Below are 21,889 nucleotides of genomic sequence, written 5' to 3' on the forward strand. Positions count from 1 at the left end.
CGCAGTGAATAGAGAACCGGCCCTGGAGTCAGGACCTGAGTTCAAATCCGACCTCAGACACTTAACACTTACTAGCTATGTGACCCTGGGCAAGTCACTTAACCCCAATTGCCTCACTAAAAAAAAAAAAAATTAAAAAAAAATTTCTGTGGATCTTCTCGTTACTACCTCCCTTCACCCTGTCTCAGCAGAAGAATTGTTTCTTCGTTCTAAGGCTAAACTTTCCATTCACATTCTTTATCACATCTTTTTTCAACTTTGGCACCTTGGCTCCATCAATAACCCACCCCCTCTCTTTTATCTTCAATCTCCTTCTTTCTCTTTGTTCTTGACATTTAGCCTAGAAATATAATCAGATCTCCCCTATCTTTCTTTGTTTTTTTGTTTGGTTTGGTTTAGTTTGCAGGGCAATGAGGGTTAAGTGACTTGCCCAGGGTCACACAGCTAGTAAGTTCCCCTATCTTTAAAAAGAAAAAAAAAAAAGGGAAAAAAGCCTTTCCTTCATCCTAATGCCCCTATAAGCTATTGGCTCATTTCTCACCTTCATTTCACTAAATAAACTTTTATCAGAGCCATCCATGTTGCTCCCTTGGCATCCAATGATTCCTTAAACTCTTTTGACCTAACTTCTGCTCAATCCTATTGGACCTGTCTCCACTTTACCAGACTCTTAATCAGCAAATACAAGACCTTTATTATCTTCAGGCCTCAATCTCCTTGATCTTTCAGCAACATTTGACACTGTTAACTTCCTCCTCCTTCCTGAAACTCTCTCCTCCTTTGGCTCTCCTCTCCTACAATATCCAAGTTATACTACTTCATAGATAAATTTTACAACAGAAGGGATCTTAAATATCATATAATTCAGCCCTTTCATGGTCTAGTTGAATAAACTGAGACCCAAAGATGTTTAAAAAAAAAAACTTACCCAAATTCACACTACCAGTTAGTGGCATGGCTGGGATCGAAAGAACCCAGTTCTTTCACACTACCCCATGCAACCTTGGATTACTTGCCCTAAATATGGACATTTTTCCCAAAGTTTAATCTTCAGCCTTTCTCATTCTTTTGCTATACTCCCTCCTACCCCATGAATTCAACTTCTATAACAATGACTTCCAAATGTATTTGCCACCAGTTGCCACATATATCCCCAACCTCCCCCTAGATAAACCAGTCCCTATTTCCAACTGCCTGGTAGACAGTTCTACCTGTGTCCTGCTGAGCACTTAGCACAAAGCAAGCCCTTGTACACAACAGGCACTTAATAAATGACTGACTAAAAAAATCATTTTGCTGACACCTCCCCTAAATCCACCTCCCAAAGAAAACATTCTTCCTCCTGTCTTCCTTATTTCAATTAATTGTACTGCCCATTTTCCCAGTTACCCAGAATCATAAAATTTTGAATCATCTTTAGGTCCTTAGCCTTGCCTTTCTTTCATCTGCTAATTCTTCCTTGGAAATGTCTCTTCCTTTCCATTCCCATGACCACCATCCTGACACAGGTCCTTACTTACCTTAACCTGGAACTACTTCAATAGTTTCTTAGCTAGTCTGCCTGCTTCCAGCCTTTCCCCCATCCAATCCATGCTGCATTCCTCTCCCTATGGGAACCCAGGAAACCACAGAGAGGAGGATGTGTCAGTGGTAACTGAGTTGGACATCTACTAGGTAATGTTTTGAGATCTACTGAGAAATCCCGAACTATTGGGTGGGGCCTTGGAGTGATGACAAAGTTTCTTTAATGTATAAGAATATTAATTTTATTTTTGCATTTAACTTGGCATTAAAGTAGCTTAATAATTACACTGTAGAAATTATATTCCTATATTGTATTATTTTATTATATATCTTACACATACCCTCTATTGCATTTTCTTTTCACTACAAGATGGAATTCTTAAATAAAATTTTAATACATATTATTACCAATAAAAGGAATAACATGAAGAAAACTCAGAACTTCCCAATGCTTGCCTCCTACATACAATCCCAAATGTATATCTGCTTCATAAAGAAAACACTTTCCTTATGTGCTTCCCAATTCTTCTGAGAAGAGGAAGGTTGGATACCCATTCCAACTTGCTCTTACTTCGTAGTTGCTTATACACACACATGTATATGCATATGTATGTGTATAGGCATATAGGTGTATATGTGTGTGCTATGCATGTGTGTATGTGTATCACATGTGTATACATATATACATGTGTGTATACATATATATACCTATACAAAAATAGCCAGTACACAAAGGGTTGGAGCTCCTCCCTCAAGTTTCTGACCTTAAATCATGTGCAACAAAGAGGCAGGAAAGTCATGCTCAACTGAATCAAGGTAGCATCCTTATTAAGGATCCTTTCAACACTATGAATGTTCTCCACTACTGTAATGAAGTAAAAGTCTTTTTGTTAATGTCAGATGGATGAACAAATATTTCATTTAATTTCCATCTCACACCTGAGGTACCATCCTGAGCCAGAACTGGCCTACAGACACAACAATTAAAATTCAGCTAAATGAAAACACTGTAGCTCTAACTCAGATGTTGAAAATATTTATATAGTGGTTTGCTTCCTGATTACTAGATGATCAGGTTGAATAGAACATGTTGGTTAAAAAAAGACAGGCAGTTTCATTTTGTAAGTGTCAATATCATAAAGAGAATCATACTATTATTATGTTCTCACATTTGTCAAATCATATTTTCCTGTTTTGATTAAGAATTCTTTGGAAACATGATTTTAATGAAGGGTACTATGAACAGGAGATGAGAAAAAAATACTCATTTTAGAGGATCTTGATAACATAATCCACATTCTCCTCCAGAATCCCTCAAGAAAAGTCAGGTATTTTTCAGTTCATTCATGTTCCTCTGAACATGCACCTTCAAAAAGAACCCTCCTCCAAGAGATCCTTTGAAAAAGACCATACTCGGGGCAGCTAGGTGGCGCAGTGGATAAAGCACCGGCCCTGGATTCAAGGGTACCTGAGTTCAAATCCGACCTCAGACACTTGACACTTAGTAGCTGTGTGACCCTGGGCAAGTCACTTAACCCCCATTGTCCCGCAAAAAAAAAAAAGAAAAGAAAAGAAAAAAAAGAAAAAGACCATACTCTAACAGTATAATTTACATTTGGAAAGGAATAATTATGGGACAGGAACAGCATGATTTTATTGAAAATATAACACAAACTACGTATCAGGTTCTCAGAAATAAGTGGTAAGAATTAAAAATGACAAAAATGAATAATAGAATTTTGGTAAAAATCCATATTGGCATAAAGTTATTAAAGTCACCCACCGCTGTTTAAAGGCATGATTCCGACAACTCTGTCTCTGTGAAGCTGCAGCAAAGTCCATAAATATTCCACAGAGAGAGCCTCTAGAAGGGGACTCTTTTGCTTCTGTATGAAAACGGAAATTGTTTTAGGGAAATCATCTATTAAAAATGAAAATAGGTGAGGCATAGAACAGATTGTTAGCAACTCTAACCATGATATTTAATGAGGCATTAGGTTAAACTTAACAAAAAGAAGTCATAATAAAATGATCTGTGCCATAAACATTTAACACTTTTATAGTTTAGATCTTTGAGATATTCATTCAATAAATGAGTATTTATTGAGTAATACACTAGTAGCTCCACAAGAAAAAGAGAAATAAAAATCACAGTCCCTACTAGAGTTTACTACCTAATTAAGGAATCAAATCATACTTATTGAAATAACTAGAGAATATTTTTAAAATGCAAAATAATGTGGAAAATGCCATACATACTGAAATCTGATTTTTTTTTACAACTCTCACAATAAATCAATAAATGATTAACCAATATCTAGGCACCCTGAAATTTCAATGTTTAATACATGTTCATATAAAATAATTTGTGTAATCTATTAGGCAACTTTCACATTGATCTATTTTAAATAACAATGTGTTTCATAACACATAACCAGTTTTGAAACCAGAGGGGGAAAAATTTCCTCTGGGACAACTTCTTAGGTTTTAAACATGTACTTCAGACTCCTCATACTATATGGTACCACACTTAGATATAGTAAATCAATACTGCAAAATAAAAATCTTAAGGTACTTAATTGTCTGCTATGAAACTATGGTACTTACAAGAAAACACACAACAGTTCTCAACAGTTTAGACTTATGATAGGGAAGTTTTACAATGTAGTCATTGGAATTTGGTCTGATGGTAACATGATGCCTTCTGAAGATCATTAAATTTGGATGTTTTCAGGCAACAAAGAGCACTCTGAACAAATTATTAGGACCAGTAGAAATCAATAAACATTAGATATCAGTAGCTCCAATAAAAGCATCCTTTGCTTAACAGAAATTACATTAACAGCATTTCAAAATTAAGGAATTCACAAATTCTCTCTATAATATAGCAAATCCCAATTTAACCAAATCTGTAGGACTCCTTCCCATACCCATTTTGTTTCTGCTATTGCTGCTACAGGATACTACCTTGCCATACCATCTGTGCTATGACTAAATTCTTGTGGAACTAGAGTCTAACTTTGAGCAACACTTCAACAGACTCAACAAAAGATGCTACCAGCCATCAGATAAGTCACTGAATGCAGTCTATTTATGTCCTGATCACTGTTTGGTGTTAGTTGCCAGACAACTGTGTACAAATGAGATAATATACACAGAGCACTCTGTAAAACTTAAAGCATGGCATAAATGTCTTATTATTATTATTGTTGTTGTTAATAATAATAATAATAATAATAATAATACAAAAATGCATATTAACCTACTTGTCTTGTGGAATTGAAATATTTCATCAAAATTTGTTCCAAAGAAAATGTCTAAGTGAGTAATGTTTTATTTATATAGTTTATTCCTAACTAGCAAACTCCAAAGCCAGAATCCAGAGCCTGAGCTATCAAATGAGGGATCAGACTTTTGTAATCTCAATTTCATGTGCTTTTCTTAAGTAAAGCTATGCTAATGAAATGTTAGCACAACTAAGTAGAAATGTGGGGAATGAGGTCGGTAAGTTCAAGTAATAGATAAAAAACAACCACACACACACACACACACACACACACACACACACACACACACATATATATGCATATACATATTTCAGTCAATTAACATTTTAAGACATTTTATAGTTTGTAACTGAGATAAACTTATAAAACTTAAGAGACTGCTACTTTTATACTTCTTTTATATTTCCTTTATATACTTCTTTTATACTTCCATTATGATAGAAACAATACATAAGGTAGGGTTCAAGCAGACAATTATATTGATAGAATTCCTGGTACTCTAGTATCCTTTCACTTTCTATCATTTTATCCTACAACTTGCTTGGAATATTATTCTAAAATTTTGAGTGTTATGGGCTATAATTTTTCCTTACGGAAATCAATGGGAAAATAGAATTAATTTTGAAATCTCTTTATAACAGATTTTGTTGAAATGTGTCTAACTCCATAAACTTGGCAATTACTAACTATGTTAGAGAACCTTGCTACCCTGCTCCCCGACAACATTTCTGAATCCCATGTGCTTTTATGACCATTTAAGTTCCTGGCTCCCTCAGTCGAGTCAATAAAGAAACTGAGTTAGAGGCAATTCAAAGTATGGGCCACAGTTAAATAAAACTAGCAACGATAAAAATTTGCTATTAACTGTAAGTAAAGCACTATACTAGTTTCTTATACAGAAAAGGATAAAATACAGTCTAATATAATCATCCTGTAATTCCTGGCTTCTGTCTCTCAAGAGCTCTTTATTAACCTGAACTCAGAGAGAGTGTCATTCCTAATAATCAGTTTATTGAGAACCCAATAAACGCTCAATTATGCTAGACAGTGAATCATCATGAATCCATAAAAATCACTTTCACCAATAAGAAACTGATTTTGAAATGCAAAGTAAGTACATGTATCATTACCCAAACAGTTTAAAATAATTTTGAAAATCATTTGCTTGTATACCTGTTCTTGGTTCTTTTTCAAATTCTGTTTGAAATTGCTTTTGAATTTGCTTTGAAGGTAATATACCAATTCTTTCATTTTCTGCATTAATGGCTCTTTGAATTTCTTGTATCTCCATTTTCCTGGCTAGAGGAATTTCTTCATCTCTTTCCTTTATTTGTCCTTCAGCACTACTACTACCATTAACACCATTGTCATCGTCGTCATCATCATCGTCGTCGTCATCGTCGTCATTATCACCATCATCACCATCACAATTTTCAAAATCATCTTCATAGTCCTTAAAAAGTAAGAATTTTACTTATTGTTTTAATGTTAGTTAACCCTAATTAAAGTTCAAGAACTTTCAGAGACTTTTTAAAATTCAGGAATATTTCAATTCAAAGACAGAATCACTAAGGAGCAACTTCATTATGTTGGTGACCTTGAAACTAAATAATAAAATTTGTTAGAAACCCCTTAAAAATTACACTGTTTTAAATACTTATGGGTATTTTAACATAAAAAAAAGAAAGCACTGCTCTGGATTTGTATTTATAGGATTTTCCTACAAGAAGACTTGAGTTTTTAAGTGATTTAGAAATATAAAATTTGGACCAAAAGCAATCCATAAAAACAGAAAATATATAACTTTGGTTGAGCACTATATTTTCATAAATTTTCTATATTTTGTTATATTTTGAATTATACTAGGAACACTATATAACACAAATATATTGAAAATATCCTGGAGTCATAGAAATTAACTAACATCGCCAGATTCTTAAGGTATCATAAAGAGAACATGAAATACACACAAATATTTTTAGACAGAGTACAAGTGAGAGTAAAATAAATTTTATAGTTTTTTGATTAATTTATAACATTAGGTATAGTTAAAAATAAGATAAGGTAGTTTTGGCAAAAATGTATTCAAATAGTTCAAATATAGAATACTAATGGTAATAATAAGAAATGTAATGCAAATAGGAAATTGCTATAATAAAATCACTGCTAAGAATCAAAGATACAGACTAAGAAAAAAGTCTAGTTTTTATGAGTACTTCGAAATCATCTTCATAATTGGCAGTGTAGTCATCAGCACCATCATTTTCTAAATCAATATCTTCCTTTTCAACATCCTATAAAAGTAAAAACAATATACAATAAAGTGAAGTTGGTAAAAACTACCTCATTTGAGCATACTGAATGGGTTAAATAAATTTTAGTATTTATTTACTTTGACTAGTGAATATTTTTTAACAATTTTATAAATCAAAATCCAGGTAAGAAGAAAAATACTCCAATACCTATGAATTAATACTATTGTTCTATTAATATAAACAAGTATAATACTTTTAAAATGTGCTTCTACTTTATATGCATATTTTTTCCTAGCATCATAACTAATATTAATGTTCCTCCATAGTTTTTTTGGTAGCTTCCAGATTTCTGGTAGGCTCTTCCTATGCTGCTTATGCATATTCTCCTCACAAGAAAATACTCCATTTTATACTATTAATTTATACTCTGAATGAAAAGAAGACTGGTAGACTTTCAGCCCCTATCCCTGTCTGAATTTTTACCAATTCTGAGTTACTGAAATCTGAATTAAGTCCTGTTATTAATGTAGCTGGTTAGTAGGAATATAGCATTATTCTTTTATGTTCTTTTTTCCTCAATTTTGCTGAAATAAAAATTGCATATATATAGACTTTCCTCATTAGGATTGAGAACCGGTAAGATCAAATTACTGTTGTTCATTTTCTAAGAGGACCGATGACATCATGGGTGATGCCTTGACTTGGGCATAAATTGGATTTGTGAGGTAGAGTTACACAAAGTCATCAGTCAGTTTCACTTTCTCTTCCAGAGTCAACTGAGTCCAATGGAAAAACAAAAGTCAAGACAACCAGACATGGCCCAGGATCTGGTAGATGGCCAAGTCTTCAATGCCTGACCAAGCTCTAAACACTCCACAGTGTCTGCTTCTGCTGCCTCCACCGCCCTTGGAAAAAATTGTTCTCATCTGCCTGTTCCTCACACGTTTGGGATACACATGTTCAATACATGTTCACGGATGGGTTTGAGGCCTATACGTTACCCTCAACTTGACTTAGCCCATTTGCTGAGATGGTTTTACTAGGGCATAGCTGCTGCACATGCTACAGCTTTTTGGAGCCAAAGGTGAGAACCAGGTGTTAAGTGGACATCAAAAGCAGATGAGGGGGGCGGCTAGGTGGCGCAGTGGATAAAGCACCGGCCCTGGAGTCAGGAGTACCTGAGTTCAAATCCGGTCTCAGACACTTAACACTTACTAGCTGTGTGACCCTGGGCAAGTCACTTAACCCCAATTGCCTCACTAAAAAAATAAAAAATATATATATATATACCTAAAAGCAGATGAGGGGCAGCTAGGTGGCCCAGTGGATAAAGCACTGGCCCTAGACTCAGGAGGACCTGAGTTCAAATCTGACCTCAGACACTTAACACTTACTAGCTGTGTGACCCTGGGCAAGTCACTTAACCCAAATTGCCTCAACAACAACAACAAAAAAGCAGATGAGCATCCTTGAAGTATATGGGGTGTTCAGAAAGGACTAGTATGTCAGGTACTATGTTAATGATTCTCAGAAGAAAAAAATGCAAAATACTCACAACATATGAAAAAACGTTCGAAATGATAAGAGAAATCACTAGGATGAAGATCATCCTAGTGATCCTAAAAACTGAAGGGAAAGTCACTATCTATTCCTTATAGAGACAAACTGCCATTAAATCCAAGCCAAAGGAAAAGGAGGGAGATGTAGACTATTTTATCTTTGGTTTAGTTGACCTTCGTTAGGCCCCCAGAATGATTTTATATGGAACTAACCTTATTTGACATTGAATAGAACCTGAGAGGCAGAAGAAGCTGCCACTTATGCATGATGTGTTAAGCTCTGAATTCCACATTTTTGTAAGAATATTATAAGCTAATGGAAAAAAAAATACCTCATACATTTAAAAAAAAAAAAAAGAATATTATAAGCTGCAGTGCACTGAGAAACTGACAGGCCTCAAACCTGTCAGTGAGTTAGGGGCTGTCTACCCAAGTTTGTGAAGACGTCCCCTACCAGAACGGTAGGGTGAGAACAATTTGTTCCACAATCCAAAAGATGGCTGAAGCAGGCGCTATGAAACACTTAGAACTTAGACACTGAAGACACCAAGTTCATCCACTGCATGCTGGGCCATCGCCAGCTGTCTTGACTTTTGTCCTGCTACTGGACTTCAATGACACTGGAAGAGTGAGGCTGATGACTTTGCACAGCTCTGCCTCACTTAAACCTAATTAACTTATGAGTCCAGACATCACCCTCGCGATATCATTGATCCTCCTCAAGAACTAAGGAAGAAGTATGACAGCAACCACAACCAGCAGGTATGTGAGAACTTAGCCTTAACTTAGTCTCAGTTTCCTCATCTGTCAAAGTGCATGATGCCAGCAATACCTGTCTCCCAGGGTTGCTGTAAGAGTCAAGGAAGACTGTGGATGAAAAGCACTTGGCAAATGTTAAAGAACTATAGAAACTAATATTTTCATTCTTATCATTATTAGTTAAAAGATGTATTTTCAGGGGCAGCTAGGTGGCGCAGTGGATAGAGCACGGGCCCTGGAGTCAGGAGGACCTGAATTCAAATCTGACCTCAGACACTTGACAACTTAGTAGCTGTATGACCCTGGGCAAATCAATTAGCCCCAATTGCCTCACCAAAAAAGAAAAAAGGAAAAAAAAGATGTATTTTCATCCTTACATCGGTTTCCTCACTTGATTGCCGTCGGACAGATTTCCACACAGACATTTCTTCATCACCAGTTTGCTAAAAGATACATAACAATTGCAAATAAAGTAAAAAGTCTAAAAAGTAAACTTGAATGTTACCTATTACACAGGATCTCAAGTGAAAATATAACCAGGAAACATATTTTTCTAAAAAAAAGAAAAGTCTCTAGGGAAGCCACTATCTAAAACTATTCAAATACTATTTGAAATTATAATATTCATAATTATAGAGTATGAAAAGAATTCTCTAGAGTGAACTTCAAATGTCCTGCAGGTAACCCTTACATTCAGAAAATCATTCTGATATATTTTGATATAGGTCACATTAAAGTTTTGGTTGTGTTGATATTCAAGAAACATTCATTGCAGTCCTGAACATGTGATAAATATGAAAGACAAGCATTTACAGGGTATGCATTAGTTGTACCTAAAAATTTTCAGGTCGCAAAAGCACCATATATTTTGCCTTCTGGCCTTGTTAACCTGATATCCTGAAGAGTTCGTGGATGAGCAATTTATTCCCAGGAAGTGGCATTCTCTCCCATCCTATCTATATGTTATCAGACAGACGATATGTTTGTTCATTTTGCTTAAGTGTACTTCTTTGCTATAAGTTCTATGGTGAGGGAACAGCTTGAGGTGGGAAGAAGAGATGCTACTGACATGTGATAGCGAGACATATATATGTGTATATATGTATACATATATATATATTTTTTTAAATACATCTTTAAACAAACATTTTTAAAGGCAAAGGCAAGCATGGACTTTTCTTCCAGTTTGGAAGTCACTATATACATAGTTTGTTTTAAGTTCCTCTGAACTGTGAGTAATACTTTGTAGAGATTGACTCACTAACCCACTGAATGCTTTGAGACTTAGACAAATCATAAATACCATGATTCTGTTTGAAAAGAAAAACATAATTTTACCAGCTCATATTGCAAGAATTCTTAATTAATGTTCTTGTTACTGGAAAAAAGCATTATGCCCTCCTCCCCTTGAAAGTTTAGACTAATTACTTCATTTACAATCAAACCCCAAGTTACATTAAAGCTACATTAGTGGAAAAAAAAACTAAAACATTAAGTCAATGACCAAGACCAGTGACCAAGATTTGGTAAAAAGGAACTGAACAAGAAGGAAAATAAAGACCTATAAATACTAGTGAGTCTATAAAACCATTAGAGGTACAAAGATTTTCTTGGACAAGTTAAACCTACCAATCATTCACAATTTGTTTATATTACTTTAATCAGATAATCAGGTTGACTAAAACTTCCTGTAATAAGTAGTAGCATATGAGTTTTGATGAAATAATATAGGAAAGAGAAGAAATTTTGGATAATGGGGCATTAAAAATAAAGGCAAGCATAGAAGAATGATACAGTAAGGGACATTACTGAGATGGCCAGATGACAGGACAAGAACCAAATGGAGGGAAAGGGGTAAAAAAAAACTGAGAAGGCACGAAAAATAAATTTTAAGGTTGCCTAGGAATGGTCTATCCACATAATAGTTGAAATCATCTAGGGTAAGACACAAAACTGAAATTGGCCACACTATAAAAAACAATTGTCTAAGTTAAAGATCATAATTTTTCAGAGTATACACCAAAGAAGACTTGCAATGACTGATCAATTGGTCAGTAAACATTTATTAAGCACCTACCATTGTGTCTTCTTTTACACTGTCTATGCTCCAATAAGAGGATAAATTTCTATAATCAATAAGCAATAATGTTATTAACACTGTCTTTTAAATGATTAATGTTTTGGAGGCAGCTAGGTAGCACAGTGGATAAAGCACTAGCCCTGGATTCAGGAGGACCTGAGTTCAAATCCAGAGTTAAGACATTTGACACTTACTAGCAGTGTGACCCTGGGCAAGGCACGTAACCCTCATTGCCCATCAAAAAATAAATGAATTAATTAATTAATACTTAATGTTTTCCCTAAGAATGATCTGTCTACACGCTAAATTTAAATTACCTGTGGTACAACACAAGCTGAAAATGGCCACACAAAAAGAAACATGACAGCATAATAAAAACACCTGAAACTGGGGGTCCAATTGTCTAAATTAAAGATGAAAATTTTTCCAGAATGGAGCATTGTATCTAAATGTAAAGTGTGCATTTCTCACTCTTTTTCTCATACAGTGACAATACAATAAAAGATATATAGCTTTAATTATGTGCACATGACCCTATTTCTTATTCAATCATGACATTCTATTAGGCTACAAGTATTTAGTTTAAATAGTCCTAATTTTATTTTATAACAAAATGTACGTGACCAATTATTCATTCCCAAAGCAAATTGTTTTACCTTTCTTCTTGAGTCTTTGCTGTCCTTTCCACCAGTCTTTCCTGAAATCTCAGCACGCCTAGAAACCAAAGTTACAAAGATTTAGATACTAGGTAAGACTCATCATATTTTTCACATGACATAAAAAATAAGCATCTTTCTAGGCAAATTATTAATAAAGTTTCTCCAAACTAAAAAAGTATAAGCCTATCATTTTAAGTATTTATAGCTGAGTCTGTACTCTATCTTTGGAAGGCTTTTAGCAAATCCCTGAACTTTCTTATTAGCTATCCCACCCCAATTTAGAAATAATGTGAGACTTCTATCTTTACGAATTAATATGAGTTCCACTTCAAAATTAACCCTATTGGGGCAGCTAGGTAGCAGTGCAGTGGATAAAGCACCAGCCCTGGATTCAGGAGGACCTGAGTTCAAATCCAGCCTCAGACACTTTACACTATCTGTGTGACCTTGGGCAAATCACTCATTGCCCTGCAAAAAAAAAAAAAAAAAAAAACCAGAAAGACAAAATTAACCCTATTTCTTATTGGATTGTGTACTTCTAAATGGCTAATTACTGGCTGGCCAAAAAATAAATAAATAAATCCCTTCAACAATTTTTACTTTTAATGTTTGTATTTAAATGTCTTTTTTTTTAAATAAATAAATTAAGGAGCTTCATAAAAAGCACACAAATCTGAGCAAAAGCTTTTCATACCTTTTGTTTGTTTGTTTGTTTTTTTAGTGAGGCAATTGGGGTTAAGCGACTTGCCCAGGGTCATACAACTAGTAAGTGTTAAGTGTCTGAGGCCAGATTTGAACTCAGGTACTCCTGACTCCAGGGCCGGTGCTCTATCCACTGCGCCATCTAGCTGCCTCCTTTTCATACCTTTTAATGCTCTTAAACAAGAGTTCTTAACCTTTTTGTGATGGACCCTTTGGCAGATTGACGAAACCTATGGAACTCTTCCTTAGAATAATGGTGTGGGTTTTTTTAATGTATAATGAAAGGAAATGCTAAATTTCAGCTAGAAATAAGTAAAAATAAAGATGTCATTATTTTCTCACCTAAGTTCACAAATAGCCTGAAATCTATCCATAGACCTGTTGGCAGTTTGTGGACCACAGGTCAAGAAACCCTGCTCTAAAGCAAGAGTTAGCAACTTTCCAGAAGCGGGACACCAAGTTACAAAGGGAAGGATATTGAGAATGATACTAGCAAGTGCCCTTGCTTTTAAAATTCTACTCACAAAAAAAAAAAAAATTCTAACAAATAAATAAAATTCTACTCACTCCACCAATATTTAAGTTGATTTACCTTTAAGAATTCTTTTTGTTTTAATTACAAAAATTCCCAGTAACAGTTAAACCCATAATTCATTCACAAGATACTATAAATTAATTTTATCAATAAGATCTCAAAGAGCTAGCTAACAGTCTTAAGGGTATCTTTTGATTTGGGGAGGAAAAAGGCTGGTCCCTTTGATGGAGATTGGGAAGGGAATGTAAGAAACTAGTACAAAAGCCCTAGGAACCTCAGGATCAAGGGAGTGGGTCCTGGGAATTGAGAATATACAAAAAAAGGAGGTATCAAGACAACAATGATAAACTTTATGGAATTTTCAAATTTGCCTAGAGGCTATATTCAACAAAAGAAATAAAGGACCTAAATGCATGCGGGCCAAATTTTAAAGGGAAAGCAAAATGTCTTTACTCACACTTTCAAATTATATTCCCTTCTATAGGGAGCATAATTAATTATTTTGTGCTTATAAAAAAGGAAATCAAGAGCTCATTTAAAAATGCTGTAACTTTTTCAGGTTCCTGGAGTAATCTAGATAGCAAATCAATCACCTTTTCTGGTACATCATTAATAGGCCCAAGTTCCAAAAAGTATGCAAGGGGTACCTCATCATGAACAAACCCCAAACAAAAAACTTAAACAAATGTAATATTTTCTCTTTTCAGTTACTCCCCAAGGATTTCTTTTGGATACCAAACTCCCCTGAGTTCAAATCTAGCCCCCAGACACTTAACACTTACTAGCTGTGTGACCCCGGGCAAGTCACTTAACCCCAATTGCCTCACCAAAAAAAAAATTAATAATAAGATTTTAATTACAATAATCACATACAACTTTTCAAGAACGTGATTATTACACACAATGAGTCCCCTGAGGGAAGGAACTGAAGTGTCTCCCTTTCGTATTAATACCCTCAGCATTTGGCACAGTCCTTTGCACACAATTCTACCGTTTAATATATGCTTTTCCATTCATTCATTTGCCTATAATTTACTCTAATTAAAATTAGAGCCGACATGTAGAGTTTGTAAGCAAACTCTAAAAGAACTGTGAAATACATATCTGGAATCAAATCATTCATCTTCCTTACTGGCTGCCAGATATATTTTCTCTTTTGAAATTTGTCACTCCACTTCTGTGTTCACCAGTCTGTGAAACAAAATCATAATGAATTTCATTATTTTTCTTAGCTAGCATTTGGAAAACATCTACCATAAAACAGATATTATTTCAAATTTTAAAATAGTACCTAGAGAGGAAGGAGAGAAAGATATACTGGGAAATCAGAGTTATATCAAAATAAGTTATCAATAAAAATCAATGTTTTTTAAAAAATAACAATGCTATGAAAAAAAATATCAACTGCAGTTCCAACTGGTAATCCTTAAAATAACCTATTTTATGTTCTAGTAATCTCTGAAATAAAGTAATGCACCATGCCTAAGAGATAGCTGAATAAAGGAATGCTAACAAGTATTATTTTTTCAAATAGTTCCAAGAATTTACAATTCCTTGTTAAAAATATAACAAATTGCTAGGTTTTAAAAGTTTGATTTATATCCTTATTGAAAAACTACCTACAATTACATGGTTTTGTACATTTCAGCTTTTCAAGATGATCCAAAAATTTCTATACTGATATATTAATGCCCTTTACAAAAAGGAATATGGTAAACACTTTCATTTTTATATTCTGATGAAATAATTACACTGAGAAGCTTTCTTTGTCTGGGTAACACAGCCAATATATGCATATGACGACAAACTCCATTCAAGTCAACTGTCCCAACTCCAAGACCCACCCTCCATCTACTAAGCTATTCTGAATGTGTCCTATAAAAAAGCAAGTAAGGATGCATGCCTGATGAAAACAAGGAGTACATATTGAGGCCAAGTGGGAAATAAAGTTGGATAGATACAGATTTGGGAGTCAAGTAGATGAGTTTGAACTTCATCTAATGACAGGTTTTTGAGAAGAAACGTGAAGGATGAACATCTTGTTTAGAAAAGATTGGTTTGGGAGTAGTAGGGAGAAGAAATTGAAAGAAGGAGGGATAGGAGTCAGAAAGACTAGCTATGAGGCAGTTATAACATTTTATATTTGGGGTTAATAAGGGTCTAGATTAGGATAGAAATTGAAAAAAGGCACTTCAAAGTAAAAATATCACTTTTTTTTTTAGTGCGGCAATTGGGGTTAAGTGACTTGCCCAGGGTCACACAGCTAGTTAAGTATTAAGTGTCTGAGGCCGGATTTGAACTCAGGTACTCCTGACTCCAAGGCCGGTGCTCTATCCACTGCGCCATCTAGCTGCCCCCCAAAGTAAAAATATCAAGACAGGGTGACTGGATATAGGAATTAAAAGAAGGGAATGAGTCTAAGTGACTCCAAAATTTCAACCCCCGGGGTAACTAGGGTCATCAGCATAAATCACTATACCTGTAACCATTAGAGAAGATAAGTTCTACAAGAGAGGATGGATATGGAAACAATAAATGGTTGAGAAAAGACCTTTTGGCTGCACAATCTACGTAAGGAAACAGGAGAAGGAAGGGAAATGAGGGAGAGAAAGAAATGAGTATGTAGAAGTAGAACCAGTGGAATGGGTTCTGTCACAGAAAGGGGAAGAAAGGACACCTCAAGTAGGAACAGGTAGTCAAGAGGGTCAAATGAAGCAGTCAGGTCTAAGGAAATTAAGTCAGAGAAAGACCCTTAGCTTTGGCAGTGAGAAAGGCATGTTTACCTTTCAAGTGAATAGTTAAGCAAGAGTTATGGGAATGAAAGCCAGATTCGAAGGCATTCAGGAGAGAGCTGGGTAGGTTGGTACACTGTAGGGGGAAGCAGAGTTGGGTGCTAGTGCTAACGTGAAGGAAGAATTAAGGGGAGAGGAGGAGGGCAGTTTTGGATCCCTAGAGAGCAGCATGAAGGCAGTGGACACCTGAGAAGCAGGCGGGGGTGATAGTACAGGGAATAAGAAAGAAAATACTGAAAGGAAAGTAGAAAATCAGCAGATAAACTCTAGCTAGACAAAAGATAAAGGGCAGTCAATCCTGGTATTCGTCAGTGAAAGGAAGGACAAAATAGGAGCAGAACTAATGTGGGCAACTTGAAACTTCAAGTGAAATATTTTCAAGACGGCATTCTTAACATGATTTTCTATCCATTTACATACTATGATTTTAATTCATAAAGCTTAGTTTAACAACTCGGCTTCTAAAATCAGAACGATAATTAAGGCTTGAGAAGGGAAAGCCAGTGACTAAGCACTAACTCCATAAAATTCAGTTCTTACTCCGGCTTCATCAGTGAGTTGTGCTCTGTAACCCCAAACAATTACTTTACTTGTCTGTCCTAGATAGGTTTGCAAAATGGGGCTGATAGCTATTCTTTCCTACAAAATAATAAATGTGAAAATGCCTTGAATTCAGGTAAAGAGAAGCAATACATAAATCTAAATTACTGTAAGAAGGTAGCAACAAGAGAAAAAAGCCTTGCTTTCTAATTCACTAAAGAGAGCCAGGCAATGAATAGAATAATTATTATTGATTGATTTCTTTGAAATTCAATAATGTATCTAGAATTCTATTAAGCAACCCCAGCATTTAAATCAATATACACGCATAGCATAACAGACCCTTTATAGTCAATGACAATTTTATATAAAGTGATAATAAAGCCACAATTTCTTGCTTTTTCAACCTTAATTCAGAGAATTTTTGAGCACTTCAAAGCATTTCTTATTAATGCAATCAATATACAAATTGTAGGTAATGGCTTTATTTGTTAGAACATCAAAATTTTATTGTCTTCCAATACTAATCCAAAAATCTTAATTTCAGCTATGTTTGTCTCCAATATTTGTAGCCATAAATCTCCACATTCACTTCACTAGAATCAACTATGACTCTGCCACTGGTGTCAAACAGAATACATAAACCAGAGGACTAAATGATAAAATCCAGTTTCTGAGTAAGAGAAAATTTTACCTTGGATTCCCTTTTCTTCCTATGTTCTTCCTTAGCTTTTTCCTTTTTATCAGTGATATTTTTTGATCTTTCATCCTCAAAAGAAACTCCTTCTTTATGTCGTTTTTCTTTATGTTTTTCTTCCACATCCCTGTCAGAGGCCATGTTGCTTCTTTCTTTTGATACTTTTTCTCTTTTTTCCCTAGTGTTGCTTTTTTCTCTGTGTTTCTTCTCTTGTTCTTGTTCTTTTGGTTTCTTGTGCTTTCTTTCTCCATCTTCTTTATGCAGATAATATCTGAGAGTAAACTCTTTATTTTCACCATACTGCAATATTTAAAAATATTAAGTTGGATAATTTCAGACCAAAAAACATGAAGTCCTTAAATACACAGAAGATATAGTTTATCTGCCATGAAAAGAAAAACGGATATATTTATATGCCTATAGCTGCAGTAATGATAATCTCTGATTTACATGGCTAACCTTAGCTAATGGGCAGCTAGGTGGTATTGTGGATAGAGTGCGGGGCCTGAAGTCAGAAAGACTCAACTGGCCTGAGACACTGACTAGCTGTGTGACCTTGGACAAGTCACTTAACCCTATTTGCTCCAGTTTCCTCATCAATAAAATGAGCTGGAGAAGGAAATGGCAAACCATTGTATCTTTGCCAAGGAAACCCTAAAGAGGGTCACAAAGCATTAGACACAACTGAAAAATGACTAAACTGAATCTTAGGTAGGTGGCCATGAGAACCTTCTTCTTCATCAACAGTCTGGGACTAAGTTACTACTTCTCACCTTAACCCACTATAGCACAGAAGAGAAGGTAAACTTTGTTATCATGGTCATTCCACTGATCCCTGAACAGAATGTATTAATATTAATATGCAGAATGTATTAATGAAAAACAGCTTCGAATATGTCAGTAGTGCTTATCACCAGCAAAGGGGAAGCAAAGGGAAAGGAGGAATAGAAAAAGGGATGCCAAAGCAAACCCTGACTCACCACCATACCTCATCTTAAGTGGATGAGATGTTGAAAGCACTCTATGAAGTTTGGCAGGAAAGGAAGGTAGGTTACTTCTGAGTTGGGATGATGAGGGAAGGTTTTTTAATGTTCTACCTAACTGCCCTCTAGTTAGGTCCTTTTTTCTCATCCTTGAACTATTATTCAATTTTCCAAATTCAGAAGTGGTTTTTTTTCCCCAATACAGCCTCTTGTTTGTCATCCTGCCAAGCAGGGTTCTGGGCTAAGGTTTCTCTGGTCCTTCTGATTTATAGTGAATATTTTCCCTAAGCTTCCAAGAAAGTTATTTAAAATAGGCCTATGCTTCCTCTGGGATATTTACTTTTAATTCTTCAATTATTTTTCTCACCACATTTTGTCACAGGTATCTTAATTACTATTGCTACATAAGTTTGACCACAGGTATATGTGTCCTTAGTGTGCCTTTGTTACTCAGGAAAAAATACAAATACAATGGGAAAAAGCTAGTATATTTATTTTCTTGTAATGCCTAAGACTACTTGTTCTAAAAACAGTCTCTGGAGTTCTTCTAAAAACCTTCCCATCTCACTGAGAGGAGGTATTCCAATAGTCTACAATCTTTTTTATTTCTGACAACTTTCCTAATTCATTCTTTTTATCTCAAGGAACTCTGTCACTCTGATACCTCAAACTCAAGAGGAGAGTGTGACCATCATAAAAAGAGCATGGAATGAGGAATCGCCTTGTCTCAACTGCACCACACTAACTAGCTGAAACATCCTTGACCAAATCACTTAATCTCAGTTTATCTGAAAAATGAAAATAATAGAATTTAAAAGACTACTTTGTCTGGGGTTCATTTCCTTTTCCCCATAGCTATTATTCACTGCCCTTCAGCAGCACAGCAATTACCCATGTTCTCACTGATTCATTCAACAAACATGTATGTAGTATTATATTATAATCTGCCCTCCACTAACTTGACCTAATAGATTAATCAGGTAACTGTAGGCTAAGGACTGATGCATTACGACACATATGGACAGGATGTAGCTTCTCCGGTATTTCTTCAAACTTTTCTCTTCAGTTAAAGACTTCTATCAGTCTCTGACAGGTCATAAAGGACCAGAAAATTATATTCTGCTGCTGAGTGCCTGGCGTTTAACTCAGTTCCCTGACATTCTTCTTTTAATGGGTCTGCCAGTCATTAAGATTATACTTCCTTTCTAGCAATCTCATTGGTGTAAAATGAGGAAATGTAAAAAGACCATATAACAAAACTCAATAAACAAGGTTGAGCAAAGTGTCCAAATTCATCGTTCACTCTGTCCTACCCGATAATGTCTTTTTGGGGGGCAACATTTTCCTGATCACTGTGAATCTAAGTACCTACATGTCACTAGGGCAAAGGAGAAATCCTCTACATGTTACTCGTTGTGTTCCAGGTACTAACTGTGCTAATGCATAGATTAATCACGAGTTCATTCCATTTACCTCATGGTCTTGTCCTGACTGTTTATCTTATGTTTTTAAAAGCTCAAAGAAAACATCATGTTTAGTCATAATTATTAAAGTTTCCCCCCATTTGAAACCATTGTAGAATTTAGTTCCTACTTTGTTTCCTCTCTTTTCTCTGTACTTTCTGTCTTTGTCATCATCTCTTTTTTCAGAATATCTTTTTGTTCTTTGTCTTTATCTTTTTCCTTTAACTCCTATAAAAATGAAAGTTTTATTATTTACACTCTAAACAGAAATTTTGACACCAAAACCATGCTATTAGGCTCTTGCAACTTTTCAATATTTTTATATATATGGTGTGTGTATCTATTTATATATGTACATGTACACAAATTGCATATACCCAAATATACGTTGATGTGTGTATATCTTTTGTGTGTATGTATATGGTAGTGTATGTATATGTATTGTGTATGTGTATATGTATAGTATATGTATTATATAAAGATTACTCCTCAGCTGGGTCTGGGTCATTGAGTAAGGAAAGAATAGTGAATGGATGAAGGTCCTAACACTGGGGTCAGAGCTAAGGCTATAGCCAGATGCTTACAGCATGAATGGATATATGGATGGATGGATGGATTGAAGGAAGTGAAGGAAGAAAGGAAGGAAGGGGAGCAAGAGCAAAACAAAATTATTTTATTTTGAGGGAAAAAAGGTTATTTCTTATCTCTAAGGGCTTAATAGTTCTTATATTTTAAAATGTTATATCTTACCTTAGAATTCTTATGAATTAAGAGTAAATTATATATAAAAAGTTACTTTTTTAAAGTAAAACTGATAGTTTCTAAGCAACTTATTTTCCATCAGCATAGTCTAATTTTACTTATTTGTAAGAGAAAACAAACTAATCCAGGGATATAAGAAAGAACAGAACAGACTGATCAGTGTTTCTACAGCAATCTCTTGTCATTATAGATGGAAGTTTGGGCTCTAGAACCTGAGAAGCCAATGTGTTATATGAGTAATTTAAAATGACACTTAAGAAGATGAAACTCAGAAGAGAAGCTGGCTATAGAAAGTATACAAAAAAGAAATATGAGCTAGAACAGATACAATTTTGTAAGCAGTGAAGGATCAGTTTCAAGCTATATCTAAGAGAAGAATATACCAAACAAATGGAAAAAATTTTGGATGGTATCATTACCACCCCAAGAAAAGATGACTAAGTACATCAGCAAGCACCTACCCACACATGTATCGAGAGTAATCTTCATAGAAAATATACAACGGGAAGAGGCAAGTTTTCATGGACAATTTTCTATAGCAGAACACACATTCATGATCACACAAATTACTGAGAGGCACAGAAAATACAAGATCCTACAAGATCTATTGTAAGTTGATCATAAAAGAGCAACTGAGTCATAAGAAAAAAAATGAAGCACTTTCAAGAATATATATCCATTTATCTGTTAAGATAATGCAAAATTCCTTTTATAGATGTAACCACAGAGATAAGTTTGCTCAATAAGCATCTAATTATACTAACAAGCAAGACCTAAAACAAGGAGATGCAGCTTGGCAAAGATATTCACTATTGTTTGTGAAGATGACTCTTGTCTTTCCCTCACATCCCCACCCACTATGCCACATTTAGCCAGTGGCCCACGTCAATTCCATCTTTCCAACATCTGCCACATCAAACCCCTCCTTGATACCTGCTTGACACTACTTGTAAGTTCTTTATTAGTCTCCCTACCTCCAATCTCTCCCCTCTTCAATCTATTTACGATACAGCTGCCAAAAGCATCTTCCTAAGGCACATCTTTGGAACTCAGTTATGCATAAATAAGGAGCTGACTAGATAGTCTCTTAAGTTTCTTTTTAGCTCTAAAGGTATGGTCCTATGTCTTGAATAGAATAAAAATAAAAGAGGGATCAATTTATAGATCAGAGGTTCTTAATCTTTTTTGTGTCATGGCCCCTTTGGTAATCTGGTGAAGCCTATTGCTCATTTCTCAGAATAATGTTTTTAAACACACAAATGCATAAGGTTACAAAAGAAACCAAAAGTTAG

The 21,889-nt window shown here is 35.0% G+C and overlaps 1 protein-coding gene across 1 annotated transcript in view; it reads right to left on the bottom strand.

The window, feature by feature from the left end:
* Positions 1 to 21,889, bottom strand: part of DYNC2I1 (dynein 2 intermediate chain 1) — a 94,791-nt gene that overhangs the window by 56,149 nt on the left and 16,753 nt on the right. Inside the window, 8 exon segments of the mRNA XM_043969350.1 lie at positions 3,308 to 3,410; positions 5,985 to 6,264; positions 7,028 to 7,105; positions 9,762 to 9,827; positions 12,121 to 12,178; positions 14,493 to 14,551; positions 17,387 to 17,691; positions 19,977 to 20,063. Of these exon segments, the coding sequence (XP_043825285.1) occupies positions 3,308 to 3,410; positions 5,985 to 6,264; positions 7,028 to 7,105; positions 9,762 to 9,827; positions 12,121 to 12,178; positions 14,493 to 14,551; positions 17,387 to 17,691; positions 19,977 to 20,063 (1,036 nt within the window).

Source organism: Dromiciops gliroides, chromosome 5 (genome assembly GCF_019393635.1).
Source record: "Dromiciops gliroides isolate mDroGli1 chromosome 5, mDroGli1.pri, whole genome shotgun sequence".
Classification (NCBI taxonomy): Eukaryota; Metazoa; Chordata; class Mammalia; order Microbiotheria; family Microbiotheriidae; genus Dromiciops; species Dromiciops gliroides.